Raw genomic sequence first — 25,410 nt, forward strand, 5'->3', positions numbered from 1 at the left:
TGCCGCCCATTGGAATTGTGGGTTAAGTTCCCAGTGCATGATGGGGCAAAAACATTCTCACGAGTGTGTGCTGTCACTCGCTCCTCCCTCCGTGAAAGCTACAGCAGACGCCATACTGCCAGCATGCCATATTCCCAAGGGCTTTCAGCATCAAAACAATTAAAAATTCTGTGCACAATATTTTAGAATCTGCCAGTGTTATTTGTCAATACATACACGTGGAGGCTCCAGAATGGCAGTGGCAAATATTGGCCCCCCCGGCTGCATGGAGGTAGGAGATCACCCTGCAGCCTTCCCCCTCCCCTCCTAGGAGAGGGACTTGGCAGTGACATACCTCTGTGTGCACGTCAAAAGGCCACAGGGAAACATTTTACATGGTGGCTGGCATGTCAGCCAGGACCCAAAATCCATGTGAATGACTAAAAAAAAATAGCTGATACCAATGGCTGAGTCCAGCCCTCACCGGGCCCTCGCCTACCAGGGCTCTGGGCCATCACCTCCCAAACGACCTTTCATTCTCCCTAAAATGGAACATTTCCCTCTAGGCCTGAACAGCCCAGCAGTGCTTGGGGTGCGCCGTGTAGTAAGAACAGGAATTCTCTTCAGGCACCAGCCCTTTTTTTCTGACCTGATTCACACAGGGCTTATCTACACCACGGTGTGTTTTAGGGACCAGGCTGTGTCCATACAGCCTCGTCGCTAAAAGCCGGTGTGTGTAAATGCTCTTTGTGGGCAAAATACTTCCAGCTCCACAAGCGGCATTTGCGCTGCTGACAAAGCTGTGTTCTCACTGCCACTTGCTGCGGGAAAACTTTTGGCTTTCGGATGGGGAAGGGGAGCTTTTTAAAGTACCCGGGAAAGACAAGAGCTTTGTCGACAACGTGGCAGCGTAGACAAGCCCATACCTGGTTGCCCCACACGGCTCTGAGGGACTGTACTGGGTAACTCGGCACACGGTTTCAACAGTGCCGGCCAAGCCTCATTTGAAGAGTGGCTCTTGGTTAGGATGGTTTAAGGCAGTTTTTAAAGGTCTTTCCAGGAGTGGCGCCAGGGTTTTTGGCACCTTAGGTCCAGGGCCGGGTCTAGCCATTTCGCCGCCCCAAGCACGGTGGTACGCCACGGGGGGCTCTCTGCCACTCACCGGTCTCGCGGCTCCGGTGGACCTCCCACAGGCGTCCCTGCGGAGGGTCCGCTGGTCCTGCGGCTCCGGTGGACCTGCCGCAGGCGTGCCTGCAGATGCTCCGCCGGAGCCGTAGGACCAGCGGACCCTCCGCACGGACGCCTGCGGGAGGTCCACCGGAGCAGCCTGCCACCCTCCCAGTAAAATGCTGCCCCCCCAAATCCTGGCACGCCGGCCCTGGGTCTTTCTCGTAGGTGAGGAAGCATGTGCTGCATTCTTGAAGGGCCCTTTAAAGTCCCACTCGACTCTACACTGTTTAGACCTCTCCCTCGTTCAAACCGCTTCCAGCTGGAGAGACAGACCAACAGATACTTGTGTTGCAGGGGAGCTACAGTTGGGGTTCGTTTGCCCGGTGTGCGTATCCCCAATGACCACACCGGAGTGGAGAAGCAAGTATCTTTATTTGAGTCAAATAAGGTGCAAGGAGATATAAAATCTCAGATCATGCACGCATCACTATCTGTTGCCATGTCTTATATACCTTACTTGTTTACAAAGATGTTCACAGGTGCTACAATTCATCATTTACAATTCATTAACTACCGGATCTTTTAATTAACTATATCCTTAACCCATACTACTGACCCCCCCCTTTGATCGATTACATCTTGTACCATAAACAAAAGAACACAAGAAAATGATAAATGATTACATGTACTCATGCTAACTTTAAAGGAACATATTGTTTAGCTCGAAAGGCAGTCGTAGGCCTGAGAATGTAAACTTTTGACTCCACGCCATATTGCCAGTTACCTGGAGCACTGCACCCCCCAACACTTGGATCTTCAAGGAAAAAACCATTTCCCTTTCCCCTAAATAAAAGTGTTCAGCTACTCCAGCCTTGTCAAGAGTGAATCCACCTTCTTCCCCAGCTAAGTGGTTGCTCCTTCCCTTGCATTCTGCAGCCCTGATTGCTGCTTTTCTGCTCGAGGTACAACCATAGGCACTGATTCCATGGGTGCTCTGGGGCTGGATCACTCATGGGGAAAACTTGGTGGGTGCTCTGCTCCAGGTACAACTACCCCGCTCCCACCCTTGACACAGGCATATTGGTAATCATGGGCAGGAAAAGCAAACGCCACCACCTTTTATTTTCCTTTAACTTTCCCTCCTCCCCAGCCAGGTTGTGTGTGTACCTTTCCCTCCTCCCAGCCCACGTCTGCTGCTGATCCCTGCTGGGGAAGGGACGGGAGGGAAACTGCCAAAGAGGAGCCTCAGCCTCTGGGCTTAAACTACAGATCAGTGGGAGGCAGGGTGAAAAGGAGACTGCAGGGAGTTGCCCGCAGGGCAGGGCGCACAGGCAGAAGAGGGGAGAGGTGCAGCTGCAGAATGGGGCAGCTGGGGACAGCTGCTCTCCCTGAAGGCCCCAGGAAGCCCCAGCACATTCCCTGCTAGTTCACTGAGTCACACAAAGATGCCTCCCACCCCTCCATTGCTCTTTTCCCTTCCCAGCCCAGCAGGGTGACCAGATAACAAGTGTGAAAAATAGGGACAGGGGCTGGTTGGGGGTGGGGTGGGGGAGGGAGGGTAATAGGTGCCTGTATAAGAGAATGCCCCAAATACTGTGACTATCCCTATAAAATCGGGACATCTAGTCACTCTACTCCCCCAGCCACCCCCAGCCTCGTTCCTCCTCCTCCGCCACCCTGCCCCACAAGTCGCCTGCCAGCCTCTACAGAGCTCAGCTCCATCCACCCCCCCCTTCCCAGCCACCAGTCTGTTCCCAGCCTTGCTTGACGACCCCCCCCACCCCCAATGCCCCCTGCCCTGCTCACTCACACGCTACAAACGTTTGCTCCTGGCTCTGGCTGGTTTCATGGGGGTCCTGCCCCCACCACAGGCAGGGAGAGACTCCGCAGCTCTGAGCTCCTGGGGGGGGGGCAAGGGGGGCGCTGGGTTGAGCTGAAGCCTTTAGTCGGCAGCTGAGGAGGGTGTGGGCAGGGGCAGGGAGAAGCCTGCTGGCCCAGCAGGGGGAAGGGGCCGGACTACGCAGAGGAGTCTGTGGTGCAGCCGGCAAGGAGACACCTGAGCCCCTTGTGACGTCCCCCGGCTACGGCACCCTGACTGTGGGCCCAGTTTGCCCAGCCCTACGCTGAAGCTGGTGGAGTTGAGGCTGTCAGCTGGACACCTCTCTCCCCTCCCCCCCCCCACCGCTGTGCTCAGCTCTCTTTCAGGATCAGGATGACGAAAGCCCAACAGTGCCATGCTGGGTCCCAGGAGACCCCCTCCAGGCTCTGCTCCCACACAGCCACTAGCATTCACAGTCACTCCCAGCTCCACAGTGCCACTAGCCAGCCACCCATGAAGTAACCTACACAGCAACACCATACAGGTCGCTACGCCCGGCCTTGCACCCCAGAAACATGAGGCTTGGCCTGCCCAGTCGGGTCGCTGTGCTGGACAAACTCAATCAGTTGGTCAAAGAGGGCTGAGCAGGCAACAGCCTTGTTCTCTCAAGTGGTGTGTCCCAAACAAATGCACCAGTTTGGACACAGAGTCGCGCTGTCTCCACCTGATGGTTTGGGGGAGGGGAAGGAAGGCGAGCCCAAGCCTTGAGCCTCACCTCCCAGATGTGCACATCCTTCCTCATCAGACTCAGCCACTTGGGGCTGACAGCGGCATTGAGGGGCTGGAGATGGGCTGAGGAGAGCTGTGCAGTGGGGCGGCACTGAGGGGCTGGAGCTGGGCTGAGGGGGGCTGTGCAGGGGGGGGAGGAGTCACTGAGGGGCTGGAGCTGTGCCGAGGGGGGCTGTGCAGTGACGGGGCGGCACTGAAGGACTGGAGCTGGGCTGAGGGGGGATCTGCAGTGGGGCGGCACTATGGGGCTGGAGCTGGGCTGAGGAGAGCTCTCCTGCCGACAAAGTGAACGCCACTTTAGTGGGGTCACACAATGCTGAATGTATAAAATAGCTCTGAAAATTCAAATAGAATAAGTTTGAATTAATTTCATACCGTAGCTGTATGTATTGGAATATCCACCAGCTTTGAGGATTGTCAGCCCATTCTTTGCAGTTTGCCCTGTTGGGTCTAAACTTTTGGTGAACTTTGGGGAGCCAAAACACACCCAGACTGACTGTCTCTGCATAATCCTTCCTGAACCCTTTTGAACAAAGCACTGACCTGCAAACTACTCATGACACCCCCTTTCCCTAGTAGCCATTAGCCTTTATCTCTATGCATTTACTTGTTAACTTGCTTTTCCTGTAAAATCTTAATTAATTATGCATGACCATTATCTTTTGTTAATCACTTTGTTTACTTCTGTGTATAAATATTGATGCTCACCCCTAATAAAGGGGCCACACTTAATCTAAAGCTTTTTAGAGCTAAGGATAGTGTGAGCCCGTTGATCAACGCATTGGTGTCTGGTCTCTGACAGAATTGTGTGCCCCATACCAACTCCGCACGAACTCGGGTGCTGGAGAGGTGAGTGAGGACTTGCTTTATTACCTAACAATTTGGGGGCTCGTCCGGGATTCCTTCTGGTGCGGTACCTCTGTCCAGTGGTCAGACCACTCATATATGAATTGGCAAGGCGCCACAGGAGATTTCTCCCAGCCAATTCAATATTAAAGGGTCGTGTATTGGACAGCAGGGTAAACGCCAGTTGGAGGGCTCCTGTCAGACACCATGGGTCAAGGGACTAGCGTGCCTCTTGAGAGTCCGTTGGGGATTGTAAATAAGTTATGGAACGAAGGGAAACTCCCAGTACAGACAGGAATGTCTAGGAAGAAGTTGTACACACTATGTGTAAGGAATTGGACTGGGTATACCGCGGTATTGGCCGACCCGGAGATGAGGTGGCCTTCGTATGGCTCTTTCGAACAGGCTGCCTTAAGAGGAGTAAAGAGCCAGATCGAAAAAGACCATCCGGGACAGTTATGTTACTGGTTTTGTTGGAACACAGCAGCAGAGCTGTGGAAATCTTTAAAAATTATGGCAGTCAGGTACTCTCCCGAGAGTAAACCCCCTCCAGGTTATTTCGATGAAGGGTGTAGACCACGGCGTGTTTTGACTCGTCAGCTGGTCCCCTCTGCACCTGCCCCTATTCCTCCGCAGGGGGACTCTCTCCATGTAGCAGAGGGGAATCTGCAGAATCCCAGATTGGAATTTCTGCAGAAGGATGAGGAGGAAATGGAGGGGCAAACCTCACCTCGGGAGGAGTAGTTACTAGGCTAATGTCCAAACAGATACAGCAGGGTGCATGCCCCCCCCCCCGAGGATAGCCCAGAGGATGTCCCCGTCAAATCTCTTGCGAGTAATAAAAGTATAGTTAGAGAGATGCCTTTACAGGTGCACCACCAGCTCAGCCCATTCCCCAGGCCTGGATCAACTACGGGAAACAGCAGCAGCCGCAGCAAACTCAGCCTCCTCAATGACGGTACCCCGGGGGCGAAGACAAACAATGTGATGGTCTTATTTCCTTAATGTCTTTAGCCGGCTCCTTTCTCACTTTCTCCCCTCCCAGCAAAGAGCCTCGTTTAACCCTTTCAGTCCAGGGACTGCCTGTCTCTTTCCTCATTGATACTGGGGCTACTTTCTCTCTTTTAAATCATGCCCCCTCTCCCTGGCTATCCTCTGAGGTTAAAACTGCGACTGGGGTGGAGGGCAACCCACAGTCTCTAGGACTCACTTTGCCTTTGAATGTTATTTATGCTGATAAATGTTTTCCTCACCGTTTTCTTTTTTCCCCAGCTTGTCCGATCCCTTTGATGGGCCGGGATTTACTCTGTAAGCTTGAGGCTACTTTAACCTGCACTCCTGAAGGGGTAGGATTATTGATGACAGTGTTAGGAGATTCGGCCCCTACTCAGGGTAATTGGGAAACACCCCCCTCTCTCTCCCCTGACCTCACTGACTTGCCTTCAACCCTCTGGGGAATTTCTGACACTGATGTTGGCCTGCTCCTTTCGGCAGAGCCCGTAAGGATTCAGGTGAAGCCTTCCTTAACCCCCCCGTCAGTCCCTCAATACCCCCTGTCGCTGGAAGCCCGGGAGGGCATCCGCCCCATTATCGAGGGATTCATTGCACAAAAGCTAGTCCGCCCTCAGCGCACTCCCTGTAACACCCCTATACTGCCTGTCAAAAAGCCTCCTAAAAAGGACGGAGACCCTGTTCGTTGGCGCTTTGTACAGGATCTACAAGTTGTTAATCAGTATGTGGTCCCTCTTCATGCAGTAGTTCCTGACCCAGCTACTATCATCAGCCAAATCCCCTGGGATGCTGAGTGGTTCACTGTTATTGACTTAAAATCAGCTTTTTTCAGCATTCCTGTGCACCCAGACTCTCAGTATCTCTTTGGTTTCACCTGGGAGGGACAAAGTTATGTCTGGCAACGACTTCCTCAAGGCTACAGAGACAGCCCCACGATTTTCAGCCAGTGCCTCCGCCATGACTTGGAAGGTTTCACCAGTCCGCAGGGATCCACATTGGTCCTATACGTAGATGACATCCTATTAGGTAATCGCGAAGAAGCTGCCCTCCGCATCGATGGTAAGGCACTTTTATTATACCTACACACCAGAGGCCACAAGGTAGACCCTAAAAAGATTCAGTGGGTCTCACAAAAGGTCCGATATCTGGGCTTCCTGTTAACCCCAGAGGGAAGACAGATGGACCCAGCCCGCATAAAGACTATTCAAAACTGCCCTCTACCGAACACCAAGAAACAACTTCGAGGTTTCTTAGGATTAATTGGCTTCTGTTGCCCCTGGTTGCCGTCCTGCGGGGAGTTAAGCAAACCGCTCCACCGACTCACTGCTAACCTTGCTCCTGACCCTTTGCAGTGGTCCCCGGACACTATTCAAGCCTTTCAGTTACTCAAGGACAGTGTGGCCTCCTCCATGTCTCTCCGCCCCCCCCAATTACAGCAAACCCTTTCACCTTTTTGTCCACGAGGGGCGGAATTGCTAGTGGTGTCCTTACCCAGCTGAGCGGGCCCCACCATTTCCCGCTTGCTTTTTACTCTCAGCAAATCGACCCTGTCGCTCAGGGAACCCCATCCTGCACCCGGACTCTGGCAGCAGCTGCCCTGCTGATCACAAAGGCAAAGAGCCTAACCCTGGGTCATTTTACCACGGTTTGGACCTCTCATGCCTTGTCAGCCCTTCTGCGTAGGGGCACAACCCAAGTCTTTTCGGCCCATCGTCAGCAACAGCTAGAGGCCGAACTCTTAGAAGACACTAACCTAATTTTTGAAAGGTGTGGACCCCTTAATCCAGCTACCTTGCTTCCTGACCTGCCAGTCCTCCAGGATCATCACGACTGTGTGGAAGTAGTTTACAGCATCTTACAGATAAGAGACAACCTGTTTGACGTGCCACTGGACAACCCCGATTGCATCCTCTTCTCGGACGGAAGCTCCTTCTATGTTGATGGCAAGCGTTTCACTGGTTATGCTGTCACCTCTGAATGGGACATTCAAGAGGCCGCCTCACTGCCAGGCAACTGGGGAGCCCAAGCCGCTGAACTCTATGCCCTGGCCCGAGCTTGCCAGTTGGCCGCTGGTAAGACCGTTACCATTTTTACTGATAGCAAATATGCTTTTGGAGTTGTGCATTGTCATATCCACCTCTGGAAGTTTCGAGGTTTCCAGACAGCTGCCGGTAAACCCATTCAGCACCTCCCCCTCCTCCACAAGCTTTTGGACGCCCTCCAAAAACCCTCTGTCCTGGCTGTAGTTCACTGCCGGGCCCATACTAAAGATAGTAGCCCCGTTACCCGTGGGAATGCCCTGGCTGACGCCTCCGCTAAGAAGGCTGCCACCTTACCTTTAGCCATGCCCACATTGGCTATTGCAGCCTCCTCCTTTACTCCACCGCACCCCGTACCAGTACCCGCTGCTGAACTACAATCGTGGGAGAGCCTCGGGGCCACTCTGGTCAAAGGGACCTGGCTTATGCCAGATGGCCGAGCCTGCCTCCCTCGCTCCACATACCCCGTGGCAGTTCGCTGGCACCATGATAAAGGGGGTCACTACGGCACGCACGCCCTCGTGAACACCATCGCTCGCTTTTGGTATGCTCCAGGCATTCAACCCTATTGCCTATCAATAGTGAAAGCATGCAGCACATGTCAGCGTAATGGACCTGCTCCACCTCTTAACAAAATTAAGGGTGGAAAACCTCCGCCTGCTGCTCCATTTCAACATCTTCAAATTGACTTTGCAGATATGCCAAAGGCTTTTGGGAAAAAGCACCTCCTTGCTTTGGTTTGCCCTCTGACTTCCTGGGTCGAAGCTTTTCCTACTGCTAATTGTACTGCTGCCACAGTGGCGAAGATTCTCCTTAGAGACATTGTACCCCGTTTTGGCATCCCTCTTGTGCTCGACTCAGATCGCGGACCTCACTTTACTGGTCATGTCCTTGGCCGTTTAGAACAAGGACTGGGCATTTCACACTCCTTTCATACACCCTACCACCCCCAGTCTAGCGGGAAAGTTAAGCGTATAAATAGGGAACTTAAGTTTACATTGGCTAAATACTGTCAGGAAACAGGATTAAAGTGGCCTCAGGTACTTCTCTTGGTCCTGTTTCACCTTCGTACTCGCCCAACCCGCGCATTGGGATTATCCCCCTTTGAACTGCTCTATGGACACCCCCCTTTCAAAGGCGGGGCGCTACCACGTGCTGATGTTTCACTATTGGGAGGGGATCATTTAACCGCGTGTCAGTTTCTCTCCCTACAGGCTCGCCTCCGTACCCTTTGGAAAGCCTCGCAGTTTTCCCAGACCGTGCCGCTGGAGGAACAGATCCACCCGTTCCAACCAGGGGACTTCGTCTGGGCCAAAAAGTTCGTTCGTGACGACACCCTCCAGCCAAGGTTTACTGGACCCCACCAGGTTCTTTTAACAACCCAGACTGCAGTGTTCCTGAAAGGACGCAAATCTTGGATCCACCACTCCCACGTCAAGCCAGCCGTAGTGGACCACAGTGACGGACCAGCAGCTCTTGTCACCACTGAGGACACTGCCTTCGACCAGTGGACCAGCTTACCTCTCTCAGACATTAGACTTAAATTGACTCGAAAAAAATGAGAGGACCCTTTATTCTCACAACTGTATGTTTTTTTATGCTTTTTTAGTTTATTTTCTGCTTATGAAGAATGCTGTGTTTTTGTAAATGACACCTACTCTGACACTTTTCAACATACCAAACACCTAAGGGAAATGGCTAAAAACTACTCCTCTGGCCAGCCACCTTATCATTGGTGGGGAGCCTTATGAAATTGGCTGCCCGGATTTGGGTGGGTTAAAAAAAACTCTTGGTGGGTGTTGTTGGGGCCATAGTAGTCCTTATAATACTGTGTTGCTGTATTCAGTGTGTCCCCTCCCTCATAAACTCATGTAAGTCAGTTTATTCTTTTCCCACTTCAGCTAAAAGCCTTACTCTCTTCAAATTGGCCCAGGCTAAAATTGCCAAGCGGCCCTTGACATCTTGAAATAGGGTGTAGCTTTTTGATTAATAGTTATCTCAAAGCTACAAATGGAGGAATGTTGGGTCTAAACTTTTGGTGAACTTTGGGGAGCCAAAACACACCCAGACTGACTGTCTCTGCATAATCCTTCCTGAACCCTTTTGAACAAAGCACTGACCTGCAAACTACTCATGACATCCCCTTTCCCTAGTAGCCATTAGCCTTTATCTCTATGCATTTACTTGTTAACTTGCTTTTCCTGTAAAATCTTAATTAATTATGCATGACCATTATCTTTTGTTAATCACTTTGTTTACTTCTGTGTATAAATATTGATGCTCACCCCTAATAAAGGGGCCACACTTAATCTAAAGCTTTTTAGAGCTAAGGATAGTGTGAGCCCGTTGATCAACGCATTGGTGTCTGGTCTCTGACAGAATTGTGTGCCCCATACCAACTCCGCACAAACTCGGGTGCTGGAGAGGTGAGTGAGGACTTGCTTTATTACCTAACAGCCCTAATTGAGCAATGTCAGTGTGCCCTCGACCTGGGTCCCTGGTCACAACTTCTGAAATGCCTGTGGGGACAGTTTCATACAGCATTGTGGTGCCTTAGCTCCATGGACAGGGGGATGCCCTGTGGCTACGTTCCCCCGCAGGACCCCCAGTTGCCCCAGGAGCGGGAGAATAACCTGCAGCTGCCCAGCCTATGTGGGTGAAGCAGGAAACTGCAGCTGCACCCCAGCCTGGGAGGAGAGTGACTCAGAGATCCCCAGTCCTTGGGACTAGGAGGATTCCCCCATCACTCTGACACCAGTCGGTGCTGTTGGGGGGAAGGCCCTGCATTTCCCCAGCCTCCACTCGGTCATTCCCTGGTGCTCCTGCAGGCGTTGTGGGATCCCCCTCAGTTCCCCAGCCGCCATGCGAACCTGGACCTCTGGTGTTCCTAAGGACCAGCGGATGCGAGGCAAATACCGAGCAGCTCCCCAGGGGTCAGGGGTCTTGGGGAATTTCCCCAGGGGCAGGGAGGAAATGGCTTCCCAGTGATCTGCGAGTGAGGGAGGGATGAATCCCCTGTGGCTCCTCAGCCTTCCCCCCCCTCCATGCTTTGGGGAATTCCCTGTGGCTGCCCAGGCCCTGCGGATGGGGGAAAATCCCCCCCCTAAACCTTCCCAGAGGCCAGGGGGTCAGGAATCCCCCTTGGGAATCCTCTCCCAGTGCAAGGTGCAAGGACGAGATCCTTTGAAGCTCCCTAATCCTCACTTGTGTGGAGGAATCCAGTCTCTGCCGGCAATGATAAAAGAAATAGTATTTTTCCATTCACCTCGTACAAGGACCGTACTACGATCTCTTTAACATGAAAGAGCAACTTACAAATGTAGATTTTTTTTGTTATTACATAACTGCACTGAAAAACAAATCAATGTACAACTTTAGAGCCAACAAGTCCACTCAGTCCTACATCTTATTCAGACAATCACTTAGAGAAACAAGTTTGTTCACATTTACTGGAGATAATGCTGCCTGCTTCTTATTTACAATGTCACCTGAAAGTGAAAACAGATGTTTAGAACAGGGTCAGCTGTGGGAGATCCCCCAATTCCAGAGGACTGGGGAGCTCTGAGAGATTTCTTCCCCTAGGCTGGGGAGCTGTGGGGGTTACTCCGCTGCCTGCAAGGGCTAGGAAGCACCAGGGGGACTGAAGAGCTCTGGGGCTCCCCCACACAGGCAGTGACTGGGGAGCTGTGGGGGATCCCCCATCTGCTGGGGCTGGGGATCTGCGGGAATGCCTCCCAGGCTGGGAAGCTGCAGGGGTTATTCTGCCACCTTTGGTGGCTAGTGGGCTCCATGGGTCCCCCTCATCCCTGGGCCCACACTGGGGAGCTCTGGGAGACCCCGTGCAGACTGGGGAGCTGCAGAAGAATGCCTCTGCCGGCAATGGTTGGGGAGTCACAGGGCATTCCCCCATGCCCAGAGCTCCAGGGGTCCCCCACCCTTACAGGTGCTGGGCAGTGAGGGGGATTCCCCACCGCCCTGGGACTGGGGAACTCGGGGGGATTCCTCCCCAGGCTGGGAGCTGCGGGGGTTGCTCAGGTGCCTGCAGTGGCCACTGCCAGGGAGCTCCCAGGGTCCCCCTGAACCGTGCGGACTGCAGAGCTGTGGGGTATTTTCTCCACTTGCTGTGAGTGGGGAGTGCAGAGACTTGAGGGGATCCCCTCTGCCTGCAGCAGCTGGGGAGCTATGGGGCATTTCCCACCCTGGATTTGGTGGCTGGGGAGGTGTGGGGGATTTCTCCCCCTCCCGCAGGGGCTGAGGAGCCACAGCGTATTCCCCCGGTCACCAGGGGCTGCAGCACCACGGGGGATAATGCAAGGCCCACAGACGCTGGGCAGCCACGTGATACCCCCACTCTTGTCTGTGAGGCCAGGAGAGCCACAGGGGGATCCCCAATGCCCGCAGAGACTGGATTCCCTCACACTCGTGGGGAATAGGGAGCTTCAAAAGATTTCCTCCCTGCACTTTGCACTTGGAAGCTAGGGACAGATTCCCGAGAGGGATTCCCAACCTCGTTGCCTCTGGAGAGCTTTAAGGGGGATTCCTCCCCCAGCTGCAGGGCCGGGGGAGCAGCAGATAATTCCCCAAAGCCCGGGGGGGACTGGGTAGCAAGAGGGGATTCCCCCCTCCACTCGTGGGGACTGGGGACCCATTTCCTCCCTGCCCCCCGGGGAAATTCCCCAACGTACCTGGCCCCTGAGGAGCTGCTCAGGATTCCCCCATCAGCAGGCCCTTGGGAACTCCAGAGGTGCAAAGTACATATGGTGACTGGGGAATTGAAGGATCCCACAAGGCCTGCGGGTAGTGGGGAACTGCAGGGCATTCCCCAGTGACCAGGGAGAGTGGGGAGCCGTGGGCCCGTGAGGACTGGGGACCATTGGCGGACTCCCAAACACCCTACGTTTGTGGCAGCTTGTGAGCTGCAGGGGTGTTTCCCCACCAGCCGAAGTGGCTGCAGAGCCATGGGATTTTTCCCCCAACACCCATGGGCTGGGGAAATGCAGGGCATCCCCCCCATCAGCTGAGACTAGGGAGACATGACGACTGAATGAAACTTTCCCCACACACAAGGCATTTATGAAGTTGTGACCAGGGTCCCGGGGGCCCACACAGATCGCTCAGTTAAGGCAAACTAAAAAGAATGGAGCCAACAATCCTCAAAACCGGGGGCTATTCCAATACTTAGATTAACCAAGCCAGCAACAAAGCAGCTCCTGCAATACCTTACTGGCTACACAGAGGAAAAAGCACAGCTCCCTTACAGCAACCCAGCCTTGGGCTCACTCCCAGACAGCCCACTTCAACATGATGGGGATTGTGGAACATCTTATTCATCACATTAAAAGGTTCCACCAATCCCAAAGGATCCAATACACTATCCACCAAGTGAAGGAATACTTCAGTTCTTACCCAAATACACACTTACAGCCAATTCTTATTAACTCAACTAAGATTTATTAAAAGAAGAAAAGAGAGAGTGTGCTGCTTAAACGATCATTATACATTCAGAGATACAGCCAGTCCTTTGGTCAGTTTCACCGTTGAGATGATGCTTTAGCATTGCAAAGAGTCCTTTACAGAATCATTTAATTAAGTTCTAGTCCAATGTCCAATTTCAATGTCAGGGTGGTCCAGAAGGGACTGGAGATCTCTGTCTTCTGACTCACACTCGCACTCCGAATAACGCTTCGGCAGATCAGGGAAGAAAGGATCATTTTTCCAGCGTCTCGACAGCACACAGTTATTGGCTGAACAACAGGCTTTTGAAGTGACCTTCTATTTCCTAAACACCACTAGTAAATAATTACATGGATTAGCATGAGGTGATTCTCCATAAAGCAGTTCAAGACAGTTTACCACAAACTTTCAGGAGACAAACAATGACATTATTACAACCAAGTTTTATCTAAATGTTAATGTTCCCTTTTGATCTCTGAATTCACAGAATAGAACCCTAGACAGGAAAGGTTTATTTCCATTGTTAACCTCTAACAAGATACAGCTAAACAGAGACTACTACAGTTAACATCTTCTTCCATGTCTTTAACAATACACTGTTACCTCTTGAAGCTCTAGTTTCTCTGAGGAGGACACACTTTTCTAACATGTCTCTAAAGATTTAATCTAGGTCAATTATATGCAATTTCCTTAATACTTTCTGTCTCTGTGTCCGAGAAGTTTAGATCCTGTGTAGATTCTCTCATGTTTAACGAGGTGTGATCTCTGCGTGAAATTTCCCCACAGTCCAACCACTTGTGGGGTCTCTCTCCTGTGTGGATTGACTGATGTCTAACAAGGTTTGATCTCTGTATGTAACATTTCCCACAGTCTAAGCACTTGTCGGGTCTCTTGTCTGTGTGGATTCTCTGATGTCTAACAAGGTGTGACCTACGCAAGAAACCTTTCCCGCAGACTATACACTTGTGGGGTCTCTCTCCTATGTGGATAGCCTGATGTCTAACAAGGTCTGATCTCCGTATGAAACTTTTTCCACAGTCCATACACCTATGTGGTCTCTCTCTTGTGTGGCTTGCCTGATGTTTAATAAGGTCTGGCCTCTGTATGAAACATTTCCCACAGTCCAAGCACTTATGGGGACTCTCTCTTGTGTGGATCCTCTGATGTGTTATAAGATATGATCGTTGTGTGAAACTCTTTCCACAGTCTAAGCAATTATGGGGTCTCTCTCCTGTGTGGATTGCCTGATGTCTAAGAAGATCTGACCTACATATGTAACTTTTCCCACAGTCCAAGCACTTGTGGGGTCTGTCTCCTGTGTGGATCGCCTGATGATTAACAAGTTCTGATCTCCGTATGAAGCTTTTTCCACAGTCTAAGCACTTATGGGGTTTCTCTCCTACGTGGATTGCCTGATGCCTAACAAGGTCTGAACGCCGTGTGTAACTTTTCCCACAGTCTGAGCACTTATGGGGTCGCTCTCCTGTGTGGATTCTCTGATGTTTAGCAAGCTCTGACCTCCATATGAAGTTTTTCCCACAGTCCAAGCACTTATGCGGTCTCTCTCCTGTGTGGATCCTCTGATGTGTTAAAAGATATGATCGCTGTGTGAAACTCTTTCCACAGTCTAAGCACTTATGGGGTCTCTCTCCTGTGTGGATTGCCTGATGTCTAAGAAGATCTGACCTACTTATGTAACTTTTCCCACAGTCTAAGCACTTATGAGTTCTCTCTCCTGTGTGTAATGCCTGATGTTTAACAAGGGCTGATGCTTTTCCTAAACTTTTCATACAGCTCAAGCACTTTTGGGGTCTCTCTCCTGTGTGGTTTATCTGATGTGTAATTAGTGCTGAATTCAAACAGTTCCCACCCTCGAGGCATCGATAGGATTTCTCTCCTATGTGGCTTTTCCCATGGTTATTAACGTCTGAGCAGATACTGAAGATTTTCCCAGGGACCAAGCATTGAAGGGGGTTCTCTCCCGCATGGATTGTCTGATTTAAAACAAGCTGTGGTCTCACAGTGAATCCTTTCCCACACTGCAGGCAGTGGTAGGGTTTTTCTTCCTTGGAATTTGTCCACTGGGCTGTGGGACCCTTGTCTCCACCCCCACAGTTAATAGATTCATCCACTTCCTTCCCTGGGTGGTTTCCCATCAGCCTCTCTAACCTGTGCCAATTTCCCCAGGCTTTTCCCTCTTCCCAGCACTGGGAAAAATTCCCTTCAGCTCTTCCCATAAATGTGCATTGTAGTTCCACTTCCTCAGGATCTTTCTCATGATGATTCCCCTCCTCCTTCTCACCGACTCTCTCAGCACCTGCTGGGAGAGAGAGACAATCCAGACAGGAGTAGTTGTGCTGGGGAGAAAGAGGAACAGGCAGAGGGAAAACCCAACACAGGAAAGTTGCAAAGCATCAGCAATTGGATTCTGCTTCCAGATCCCACCCAAACACTCACAGGGAAGAAATCTGTGAAGGAAACTCCTGCATCTAACAGGATGGGTAGAAAACAGTGAGCGATATCTGCTGACTCCAGCCCTCCCCTTGTTGACATGAGGAAGAACTGTGGGCTCTTACTTACACCATATTTTTGGGATTATCAACTTTTGCCTTAATTTCCCAGATGGTTTCTGTGGCAGTCCTCACCTGTGCAGGTGCATCTCAGGACCTCTCTTTCCTCACCGGCCTGGAGATCGGGTACCCACGGCTCTTCCCCTCGTTCCAGCTGTGCGATCAGGTCAGGTTTGGGAATGGGAAATCCTATACACAGGGTGAAATCAGACCAGATCAGGGTGCACAGAGTATTGAGAGACTACTTGTCACAAAGGGCATTCCATGAGCGGAACCTGTCCCCGTGCTGAGGGATAATTCATTTCCAGATGATGGGAGCAGGGTCACTGAGCCCCCTTGGGAGAGGCAGGCTATGTTGGGATATGTACATATATAATCCATATATCCATGTAATATGTTATAGGGCTAAGGTGCCACAAGTACCCATTCTTTTTACTATCACTAATAAATATGGATTCCCCCTTTGGGTCTTAATATAATCAACCTGTAATCTACTCCACGGCCCTACAAGTCTTTGGTGCCAGAAGGGACCCAAATTCCGGGGCCTATTTTCAACTGCTGCCCATCTTATGCCATTTGAAACCAAATTTTCTACATCCTGTCGCACCTTAGACTGTATTCCCATCTGTTTTGCCCTGAAAGAGAGTACTTTCTATTCCGCGGTGGGCCATAGACTGACACAGGCTAATGATCTCTTCTCTTTGAAGTTTATCAGGTACTCACGTTACCTCTCCTGTTTCCTTATTCACTGCATAACCCCCTTTCATATTCCAGGTTCCCCATCTTTAGGTTCAGCCTCCTGTTTTATGGCGTGAGCTCTAGTAATTACCATAACCCTCAAAGGTTCCTTTCTTTGCTAACTTAGCTAAAACATCCACTTTATCATTCCGACATTTTTCATCCCCCTCTCCCTTTTGATGACTTTTAGTATGTCTTACTTTTAATTTTCCCAGGTGTTCTTTCCACCAATCATGGATAAATTTCCAATTTTCCATTTGGACCAAATTTTCCCCCTCAACTGTTTCCCAATGGCTCTTTTCCCAAAGCCAAATCCAGCGTAACAGTCCCTGTACCACAAAGTCTGAATCCACATAGACATAAAGGCAAAGTACAACATTATTTTGTCTGTTTAAGCAGATCACTAAGGCTAAGTCTACACTAATATCCTCAAAGTGCTCCCGTGGCAGCGCTTTGATCTGACAGTGTGGCCACCCCAGAGCGCTCGGGAGAGATCTCTCCCCGCACTGTATGTAATCCACCTTGATGAGGGGAATAGCGCCAAGCGCCGGGAGCCTGCCTACACTGGTACGTTACAGGGTGCAAACTTACTGCACTTGGGGAAGGGTGATTTTTCACACCCCAGCGAGCAAGTTACTGCGCTGTAACACGCCAGTGTAGACATGGCCTAAGAGCTCTGATCTCTGCTGCCTGCGCTGAAGTCATGCCCATGGATCCAGAGAGTCTCCCCATTAGTTTGCACAGCAGCATCACCCACATACTGCTTACGTCTTTCATGGTACGAACGACCATCTGTGAACCAAACCTCTTTTTCTCCAAGGCGTAACACTTCATCTACCGGGGATGCGTCTTCAACTAACGTTGATTCAGTTGCTGGAAGTGGGCATTCATGCTCTTCTCCTTCCGTCAGGAGGACATATGGTAACAACACTGCTTGTTATTCTCACAGGTAACATCTCTGCTAGTTAACGTCAAAGTCCTTTGGGCCATCCTGGTATTGGAAACTCCTTTCTCCTGCAGTTTTCCTGATCAGATGTACGTCAGGGGAGAGTGAGGTATCTGTATTACAGCAGGGGCTGTGCCACTAGTCAAAGCAAAAGCTTCAATGGCCCACACAGCAGCTAGACATTCTTTCACAAACCGCTGCTCCATAGGGATTAATCTTCTAGACGGGTGCGCCATCGGTATTAACTTTCCCTTATCGGGTTGGAAAGAACTCAAATAAACATGAGTGCACAGCATCTGCAGCGTACGCCATAGGCCGTACCTCTATTACAAGCTTGGCGACAACCATAGGGAGACGAGAGTAGACACAATTAAAGAGGTATAAGAGAATACATTGTAGGTGGCAATTGGTGCTGGAACTGGAGTTTTAAACTCATCTGATACTGAGACACTACAAGGAAAAATATCAGCCTTGGGTAAGATTTTGGGGGATACCCAGACACATGTGACAACGTTTTTGGTACATTATCCAAGCAAGGAGTAAGAAGTGTGGAGCTCCAATTAAAGCAGGCCCAAGCCTTGAAAACATCTCTAAATATGAATGTATTTTGTGTGCCTGAAATTAACAACACAACGGCACTAGCCACACAGTGTGTACAGATGCACACTTATGAGATACACTACTAAGGCCTTGTCTACAGTAGCAAGTTACTGCACTGAAACTTGCTCATGGAGGTGGTTTACCAGCTCTGTTCCAGTGCTGGCACGCGACCACACTGTCCCATTAAAGCGCTGCACGGCTTCGACTAACTGAGGGGATGGGAATCACTTACCCAGTGAGGTCACCATCTCGTAGTTCTGATGCATGACATCCCTGTAGAGGGCTCTCTGAATGGGGTCCAGCAGAGCCCCCTGCTCCTGGGTGAAATACACAGCCACCTCCTCGAAGGTCACCGGCATCTGAAACAACAAGAGTCCCCCACTCAGCACCTGCTACCTCATCCGCAATCCCAATATTCACAGGAAAGGAAGAAAGAAAAAGAAAACAAACAATCACGGAAGCTCTGGGAAGGCTGGAGAAGCAGATTCCCACCTGCACCCTGCTCAGAGCAGCCAGGAGGCTTTATGAGGTGGGAGGTGAAAGCTCCTTGTCCTCCCCAGCACACAGTGCAGGGAAGGGTCTTCTCATTTCCCACACACCTCCCAGCCACAGGCTGGCACAGGAAGCAGAGCTCTAAGCCAGGGACAGGGACAGGAATCCCAACAGCTTCCCTGCGTATTTCACAGCAGCCTCAGGTTAGTGGGGTCAGGCTCCAGCACTGGGAGTCTGGTCAGTTTTTCTAGCCCTGCCCAGGGAGTTTGTTTCAGATTTGAGAAATGGGGGAATGTTCCCCCCTCCCCACTGCCAATAGGCCTGCTCAGTATGTTTACCGCACCCTGTCTCCTCCCTGCCTCTCCCTCCCCGTGCCCAGCCCCTCCCTGAAGATCCCCTACCTGAGCTGGCTCCATCACAGCCATTTCCCTTCCCCGCCTCCTGCACACGGGAGGATCTGGAGTTAAAACTGGACGTGATTCCTCAGCCTGTTGGGGCGAGAGGGGCCATGGGGGAGGTTACAGAAGGGGCTTCAGTCCATGTCACACCCCGATTCCGCCCAGGCTCTCTCCCTGCAGACAGACATGCTGGACTGTGCCACGCTGGCAAGAAACCCACTTAGTTTATTAGAACCCAGGCCAGGCCCCTCCTGGCAGAACTGAACCCACCGGGGCACCATGAAACCCTCCCAGTAACAGCGTCTCTGAGACACATGCTGGAAAAAGAGCAAAACCAAAGGAGCCACTTTGGGGGATTCCCCCAGCACTGTAGTGTCAGCCCCTCTAACGCCCTCTCGGCCCTCCCCCCCCCTCCAAGTAGTGCAGTGCTTCAGCAAAGTCGGCAACTGGTTTCTCCTGTCTCAGCTCTGCCCCTTATTCCCAGAAGAGTCAGTCTGCCCAGGGGTGCAGGGAATGGATCTGGGCAGAGCTGGGAACCTCCCTCCCCACTTCCTGCTCCTGATGCCCCTTTCAGTCCCCGCCCCCTTATCTTCTTCTCTTGCCCTTGGAGAACTGGCGAGTGCCCCATTGTCCTGCGCCTTTGCACTTACTAGCTAGATCACCCACTGCCACTGCTAAGAGGGAGTTGATCCTGACGGAGTCTGTTAGAGCAGGAGCTCTGGGACTCGCAGACATATAGGGAGCCCCTCTCCCTCCAGTACAAACTCATCAGCAGGTCCCAGAAAGGGGCCCTTGGTGCAGCATCTCTTTCCTGCCCAGTCCCAGGTCTCTCCTCACCTGCAGGCTGCGGCTCAGGGGCTGGTGTGAGCAGAGCCTGGGGCTGCTTCAAGCCACTGGAACTTGCACCCCCCCCGGGGCTGGGCACAGGGGGGAGTGAATGCAGGTCCCCCTGCACAGACCCTGCTGCAGAAGAAGCAGAGGCTCAATCTGGGCTCCCAGGTCAAAATTGAGAGGGCAGCAACATTTCACCCAGGGAACTGCATTCCAGGGCTGTCACAACATGAGCAGAGATAGACATGCGCCCGCCTACTCCTCTCCCTTAGCCAGAACTGGAGCCCTTTGGTGGCAGCAGTGATACCAGACACTTCTGTGTTCTTGGGGAACCAGGGTGCAGTATCCAGCCTGACTCATGAAAGACACCCCACTCCCCCACTCACACAGCCTCTGCTTAAACCAAAACCCATCAGAGGAAAAAAACTTGCAGAGAGCAGTGAAGGGCGTTGGGAGACACACCTAGACCCCTCCTGACAAGGGTGACAAGATTAAGACATCTCTATTAGCATACAGAATGGAGAACAGACACAACTCTTCTAGCCTCATCTGCATGAAAGATGGGACAGGAAGACATCTCAGTTTACATACAGAATGGAGAACAGAGAACCACACTGAACTCTGGGACCAGAAAAAGCAGGGAAGCACTGCATCCTGGGAATCTCTGCTCCAGATGCTAATGAATCTACGCCTGCCCACACCTAGCGCAGCAACTATCAGACCAATTCTAGTAATGAATCCTAAATTGATATCCAAATAGTGAAGCAGCCTAGTTGCATTGTGGGGTCCCTGGAAGAAAACACCACCCATAGCCAAGAGTGATCAGCTCCTTTTGTCTAGTCTAAAGAAAACCCTTGAATCATCAGCTTACCTATGAACAAATCTAGTGTTCTCCCTTCAACCATTGTAATTTCTCTACAAAAATCCCCAATCACCCTCCAGTCAGTGTTCTGATGCTTCGATCCAAACTCTGCATCAGTTCCACTGGGACTGCATATTCTCCTGAGGGCTTGGCTACACACGAAACTCCAAAGCGCTGCTGCGGGAGTGTGACCGCGGCAGCGCTTTGAAGTGCGAGTGTGGTCTCGGCGGCAGCGCTGGGAGCTCTCCTAGTGCTGCAGGTACTCCACCTCCCCGTGGGGATTAGCTTACAGCGCTGGGGCACTGTTTACACTGGCGCTTTGCAGCGCTGTAACTTGCTGCACTCAGGGGGGTGTTGTAGCGCTACAAAGTGCCAGTGTAGCCAATGCCCTCACTGATCGTGCTGGGGACTCTGCCTGCCTCCTGCCCTCAGGACCCTTGGCTACTAGCATCATCTGGAAACCCCGATCAATTCAAGCTTCAAGAAGCGGTAAGATCCCCTTCTCTCTCTCTCTCTCCCCCTCTCTCTTCATTTTTCCTTTCTACCTTAGGTATTAACCTTTAATTATGTATGTTATGTTGGTTTAGTCCTCCTTGTGCAGGTATCACTATGATTCAATAAATAACTTTTATGGTTAAGTTGGTTGCTTCTCTCTCTCTCTTGCTGAACCTTACTCTTTGGTGTTTTTTAGCTTCCCCCATTCACTCTGCAGCAATGCTTCTTTTACCTAAGCTAAAGATCCCTGCAGCGCCCAGAATACTGTGGGGTTTGCTCATCAAGTTGGTTACTGCCAGTACAATTGTGATGTGAGAGTGGGGACAGGGACCTGCTGAATCTGGGACACAAAAAGGTAACAGCTTGAAAGTGTTGCTTGACCCAGTCCACGGGGCCCATGGGCACATAAGGAGAGGCAGCTTGGAAGTGCTGCTTCCTCCAGCCCAGTGAGTCCAGGGACATATAAGGGGTCAGCTTGACAGTGCTGATTGACCCAGTCCACTCAGACTTGCTGTTAATGTATGTGCGGGGGTGGGGGTGTTCATCTGGTTTGGGGGCTGGAGAAACCCAGCCCTAGGGAACCGAGGTCCTGCAGGGTAGCTCCATTGGGAGGGGACTGCACAAGGGAGAAGTAAGGCTCCATATGAAAACACATGTAACAGAAGCAGCACATTGATAGAATTACAGAACCCCCTTCCCCAGAAGAGTAACCCAAATAAATGAGTGCACCCCAAAGTAATGGGCAAATATGCTAACAGTAGCTAATGCCTGAGCCTCCCTGTCCTGCCCCTGCAGACCCCTGGGACAGGCAGGCAGCAGCTGATCCCATTGGCCCACAACCAGCAGTGACTCTGGTCTGACTCCGGTGTGGCTGAGATCTGAATCCTGCCCGGAAATCAGACTAGGGCTGTGGGCAGCCCCCAACACTCAGGAGAGCCAGACCCCACTAGCATGGATGTGTCTTTGGCACATTGGGGCAGCAGGGAAGGTGGGGGTGGAATATCTGGATATTTGCCTTGTAGTTTCTGAGCCCTGTGGGGATAGTCCCCAGCCCCCTATCCCCAATGCTCCCTGCCCCCCCGGTTCTCCATTCCCCAGCCGGTCTCCTCTTGCTCTCACGGTTTCCCCCGGTCTCCCCTCCCCACACACCCCATTTCCCTCCATTGCAGCCTCGTTCCCATCAGCCCCGTAAAACCCCCCTGAAGCCTGATCTCCCTGCATCGCCCCACCGACCTGCCCCGCATCCTGTCTCCTACAAGCCCATCACCCACTTCCTGTCCCCCCACATCCCTGTTCCCGCTCCATCCTCACACATCCCCGCCCCTCCTACACCTGCTCCGCTCTGCCCCCCCCCTCGTATGGCTCCCCCCGCCCCGCCCCCACCGGGGCTGGCGGCAGCTTTCCCGGGCCCCGGGCGGGAATCGCAGCCAGCTCCGCTGGGAGCAGCCTGGGGCCAAACCTCCCCCTGCAGCCCGGGGGTGACTGGCCGGGGGGGGGGCGGGTCTCTCTCACCTTCCCTCCGAGCGGGGCCCCCCGGGGCAGGGGCCGGGCCGGGCTGGGGGCTCTGCCCTGGGAGAGGCTCCTGGGGAGCAGCGGGAAGGGCCCTGCTGGAGATTCCCCTCTCCCGGCTGCAGCCAGGGCTCCGGGCTCCCAGCACCAGCCGCCGGGGCTCGGGGATCTTGGAGGGAACCGGGAATCCACCAGCCACCGCGCGTTACTGCAGCGAAGTCACTTCATCCCCAGGAGCCGCGCCAGGGATATTGGCGCCCTAGGCGGGGGGCGGGTCCTTCCGCGCTCCCGGTCTTGGGGCACTTCAGCAGGTCCCGGAGCGAGTGCAGGACCTGCCGCAGAACTGCCGCCGAGAGCGGCAAAATGTCACCCCCCCCCCGCGCCCCCCCAATCCGGGCGCCCTAGGCAACCGCCTAGGTCACCTACATGGCAGAGCGGCCCTGTCAGTCCCCAGCTCCCTTCTGGGTCCTAGCGATCCACCCGCGGCTCCAGCGGCATCTCTGGGCGCGTCACCAGCCCCGGGTGACCGGACAGGGACTGTTCAGCGCTAGGACCCGGGAGCGGCCGGGAGGCGGCTGTGGGGCAGCGAGCGCTGGGCTCCGGCCCGGCAGCAGGAAGTGACTCGCAGCCGCTGCGGTGACTCTGGCTCCCAGGCTCCTGGCGAGATCCCCGAGCCCCGGCGGCTGGTGCTGGGAGCCCGGAGCCCTGGCTGCAGCCGGGAGAGGGGAATCTCCAGCAGGGCCCTTCCCGCTGCTCCCCAGGAGCCTCTCCCAGGGCAGAGCCCCCAGCCCGGCCCGGCCCCTGCCCCGGGGGGCCCCGCTCGGAGGGAAGGTGAGAGAGACCCGCCCCCCCCCGGCACCCCCGGGCTGCAGGGGGAGGTTTGGCCCCAGGCTGCTCCCAGCGGAGCTGGCTGCGATTCCCGCCCTGGGCCCGGGAAAGCTGCCGCCGTGCTGGGGGTCTGGGACAGCGGCATGTGGGGGGACTGAGGAGGGAGAACTGGGGTACAGGCCCCGCCAGGCAGGCGGGAGGGGGAAACCCAGGAATAGGGAGGGGCAGAGGGGATAAAAGTTCCCCCAGATGGGTTGAGCCAGCTGCAGTGGTTGCAAAAATGGGGGGCTTTTTCTTTCCTCTTTCCCAGGATTTCAGGTCCCATTTCCCCGGGGACGTGTCCTTAAAGGCCCAGTGAATCGCAGAGCCGGGACAGGGCCGCTTGCCCCCATATAATTTGTTACTGAGCTGCTAAAGGAGACTTGCTCCAGTGAATATTTGCAGATACCCCCACGAAGATCTCACTGTCACACCTGCTTCGAGTGGTTAAAGAATCCAGGTCTCAGTTCCTGTGTCTGCGTAAAGCCGCCCAGCGCTTCATCCGTGTGTCCTCGCCACTGGCCCTATGCCCCTGAGTTTCACTCCTCTTGGGATCCCATCTGGGCAGTTTCACTCCTTTACATTAGTTCCTTATCAAAATATTATTTTCATTACTTTGAACTCTTCATCCTCAACTTTATTAACGTTGTGCAGAGGGAAGTCATTGTGCCCTGGAATTCATATTTTTAATGGCAAATCATCACAGGAAATATGAATAGTTGAGAGTAGCTTCAGCAATCACATCTCAGGGTGACACTAATAGTTCCTGTTTCTATTGCAATGTTTTAATTTGAGTTCAGTGCTGACTGATTCATGGGCTGGTCTGAAAACTTCAATTTCCTTTGCTTTTAGCCAACTGTTATTTTGTCTCTCTCCCGCACCCTGGTGTTTTTTCCTCATGTCCCATTTGTGTATAGAACTTGGTTCTGAAATATTCACTAACAGACAGAAGTTTTAAGGTTGAAGGCACCTAGATATTTTTAAATATTCGACTAGTGGCCTCAATTATTTTAAAAATCAGTTCCTAAGGGCCTTAGAGTGTCTCCTATAAAATGCTTTTCAAAAATAAATTTCTGTTTGTTTGTTTTTTTTACTAAGGACAGATCTACATCCCCAAGATAGATTGGCAAACCCAAGAATTTGAACCCCATGAGTTATGAACCCAAAAGTCTAGGATTTAAATAAAGAATTAAACATTTTTTTTCTTTTTTTACCTTTTTTTGTCTGAGCCTTTGGGGTGTACTAGCTTTGTAGGTTTACTGCTACCCCATTCGAAGGATCCATATATCTAGGATGGTTGTACAATCTTGTAACAGCCAATGCCATTTAACATTTCTAGGAACATGTGATTCCCCTCCCCCACTTGCAATTGAAAATTGATGTAAAAACCCTATTTCTGTAAGTACCCCTGCCCCCTCCTGCACACTCCGAAGTGCGCACTTGACTTTCCTGTGACTTCATTTATTGCATTTATTTTAACTGATCTAAGAAACATTGGTTGGCCAGATGGACAAACCGAATAATTAAGCCTCTGTTTTAAAAAAAAAAACCAAACACTTAAAAAACATTAAAAGGAAAAAAGGGGCAAAATGTTTCCTAGTTTACGGAACTCCTCAGCCTAGCTCTGCCCTTGGGATTTGGGGCTGGGGGCGCCAATTGCATGGTTTGCCTAGGGCACCTAGTGTAGGGCCACCCCTGTATTCTGATGTAGGACAGGGGTAACAGACACTGCTGTCTGTCTAAGTCATATTTCCCTGGCAGAGCCTAGTTACAAGGGAACTATCCACAGGCAGCCCCCTCCCTTCCCACGCACGCACACACTTCTCCCAGGTTACACTGGATTTTTTTTAAAAGAGACAAACTCATGATTGTTGGGGCTCTAATTCCGGAATGTTCAGGGCTGTCCTAGGTCTTGGTCTGATTTCCGTGCAGGATTCAGATCTCAGCCATACTGAAGTCAGACCGGAGTCACTGCTGGCTCTGGCTAGGGAAGAG

The 25,410-nt window shown here is 52.2% G+C and overlaps 2 protein-coding genes across 11 annotated transcripts in view; one reads left to right on the plus strand and one right to left on the minus strand.

The window, feature by feature from the left end:
* Positions 1 to 25,410, plus strand: part of LOC127033267 (zinc finger protein 850-like) — a 165,220-nt gene that overhangs the window by 135,153 nt on the left and 4,657 nt on the right. The gene's annotated exons all lie outside the window — the stretch shown is intronic.
* The window catches only part of LOC127033281 (zinc finger protein 665-like), a 38,455-nt gene continuing 26,126 nt past the window's right edge, over positions 13,082 to 25,410 (minus strand). For 4 of the 10 annotated variants that reach the window (XM_050921214.1, XM_050921218.1, XM_050921213.1 and 1 more), the window contains 3 exons: positions 18,194 to 18,320; positions 15,753 to 15,866; positions 13,082 to 15,427 (listed from right to left, as the gene is read on the minus strand). In XM_050921214.1, coding sequence (XP_050777171.1) covers positions 13,779 to 15,427; positions 15,753 to 15,866; positions 18,194 to 18,320 — 1,890 coding nt within the window. In that variant the 3' untranslated portion in view covers positions 13,082 to 13,778. Of the gene's footprint in view, positions 15,428 to 15,752; positions 15,867 to 18,193; positions 18,351 to 18,854; positions 18,942 to 22,551; positions 22,790 to 25,410 lie in introns of those variants that run through there. The other 6 variants (XM_050921211.1, XM_050921212.1, XM_050921219.1 and 3 more) reach the window with 6 other exon arrangements.

Source organism: Gopherus flavomarginatus, chromosome 12 (genome assembly GCF_025201925.1).
Source record: "Gopherus flavomarginatus isolate rGopFla2 chromosome 12, rGopFla2.mat.asm, whole genome shotgun sequence".
NCBI classification, from domain to species: Eukaryota; Metazoa; Chordata; order Testudines; family Testudinidae; genus Gopherus; species Gopherus flavomarginatus.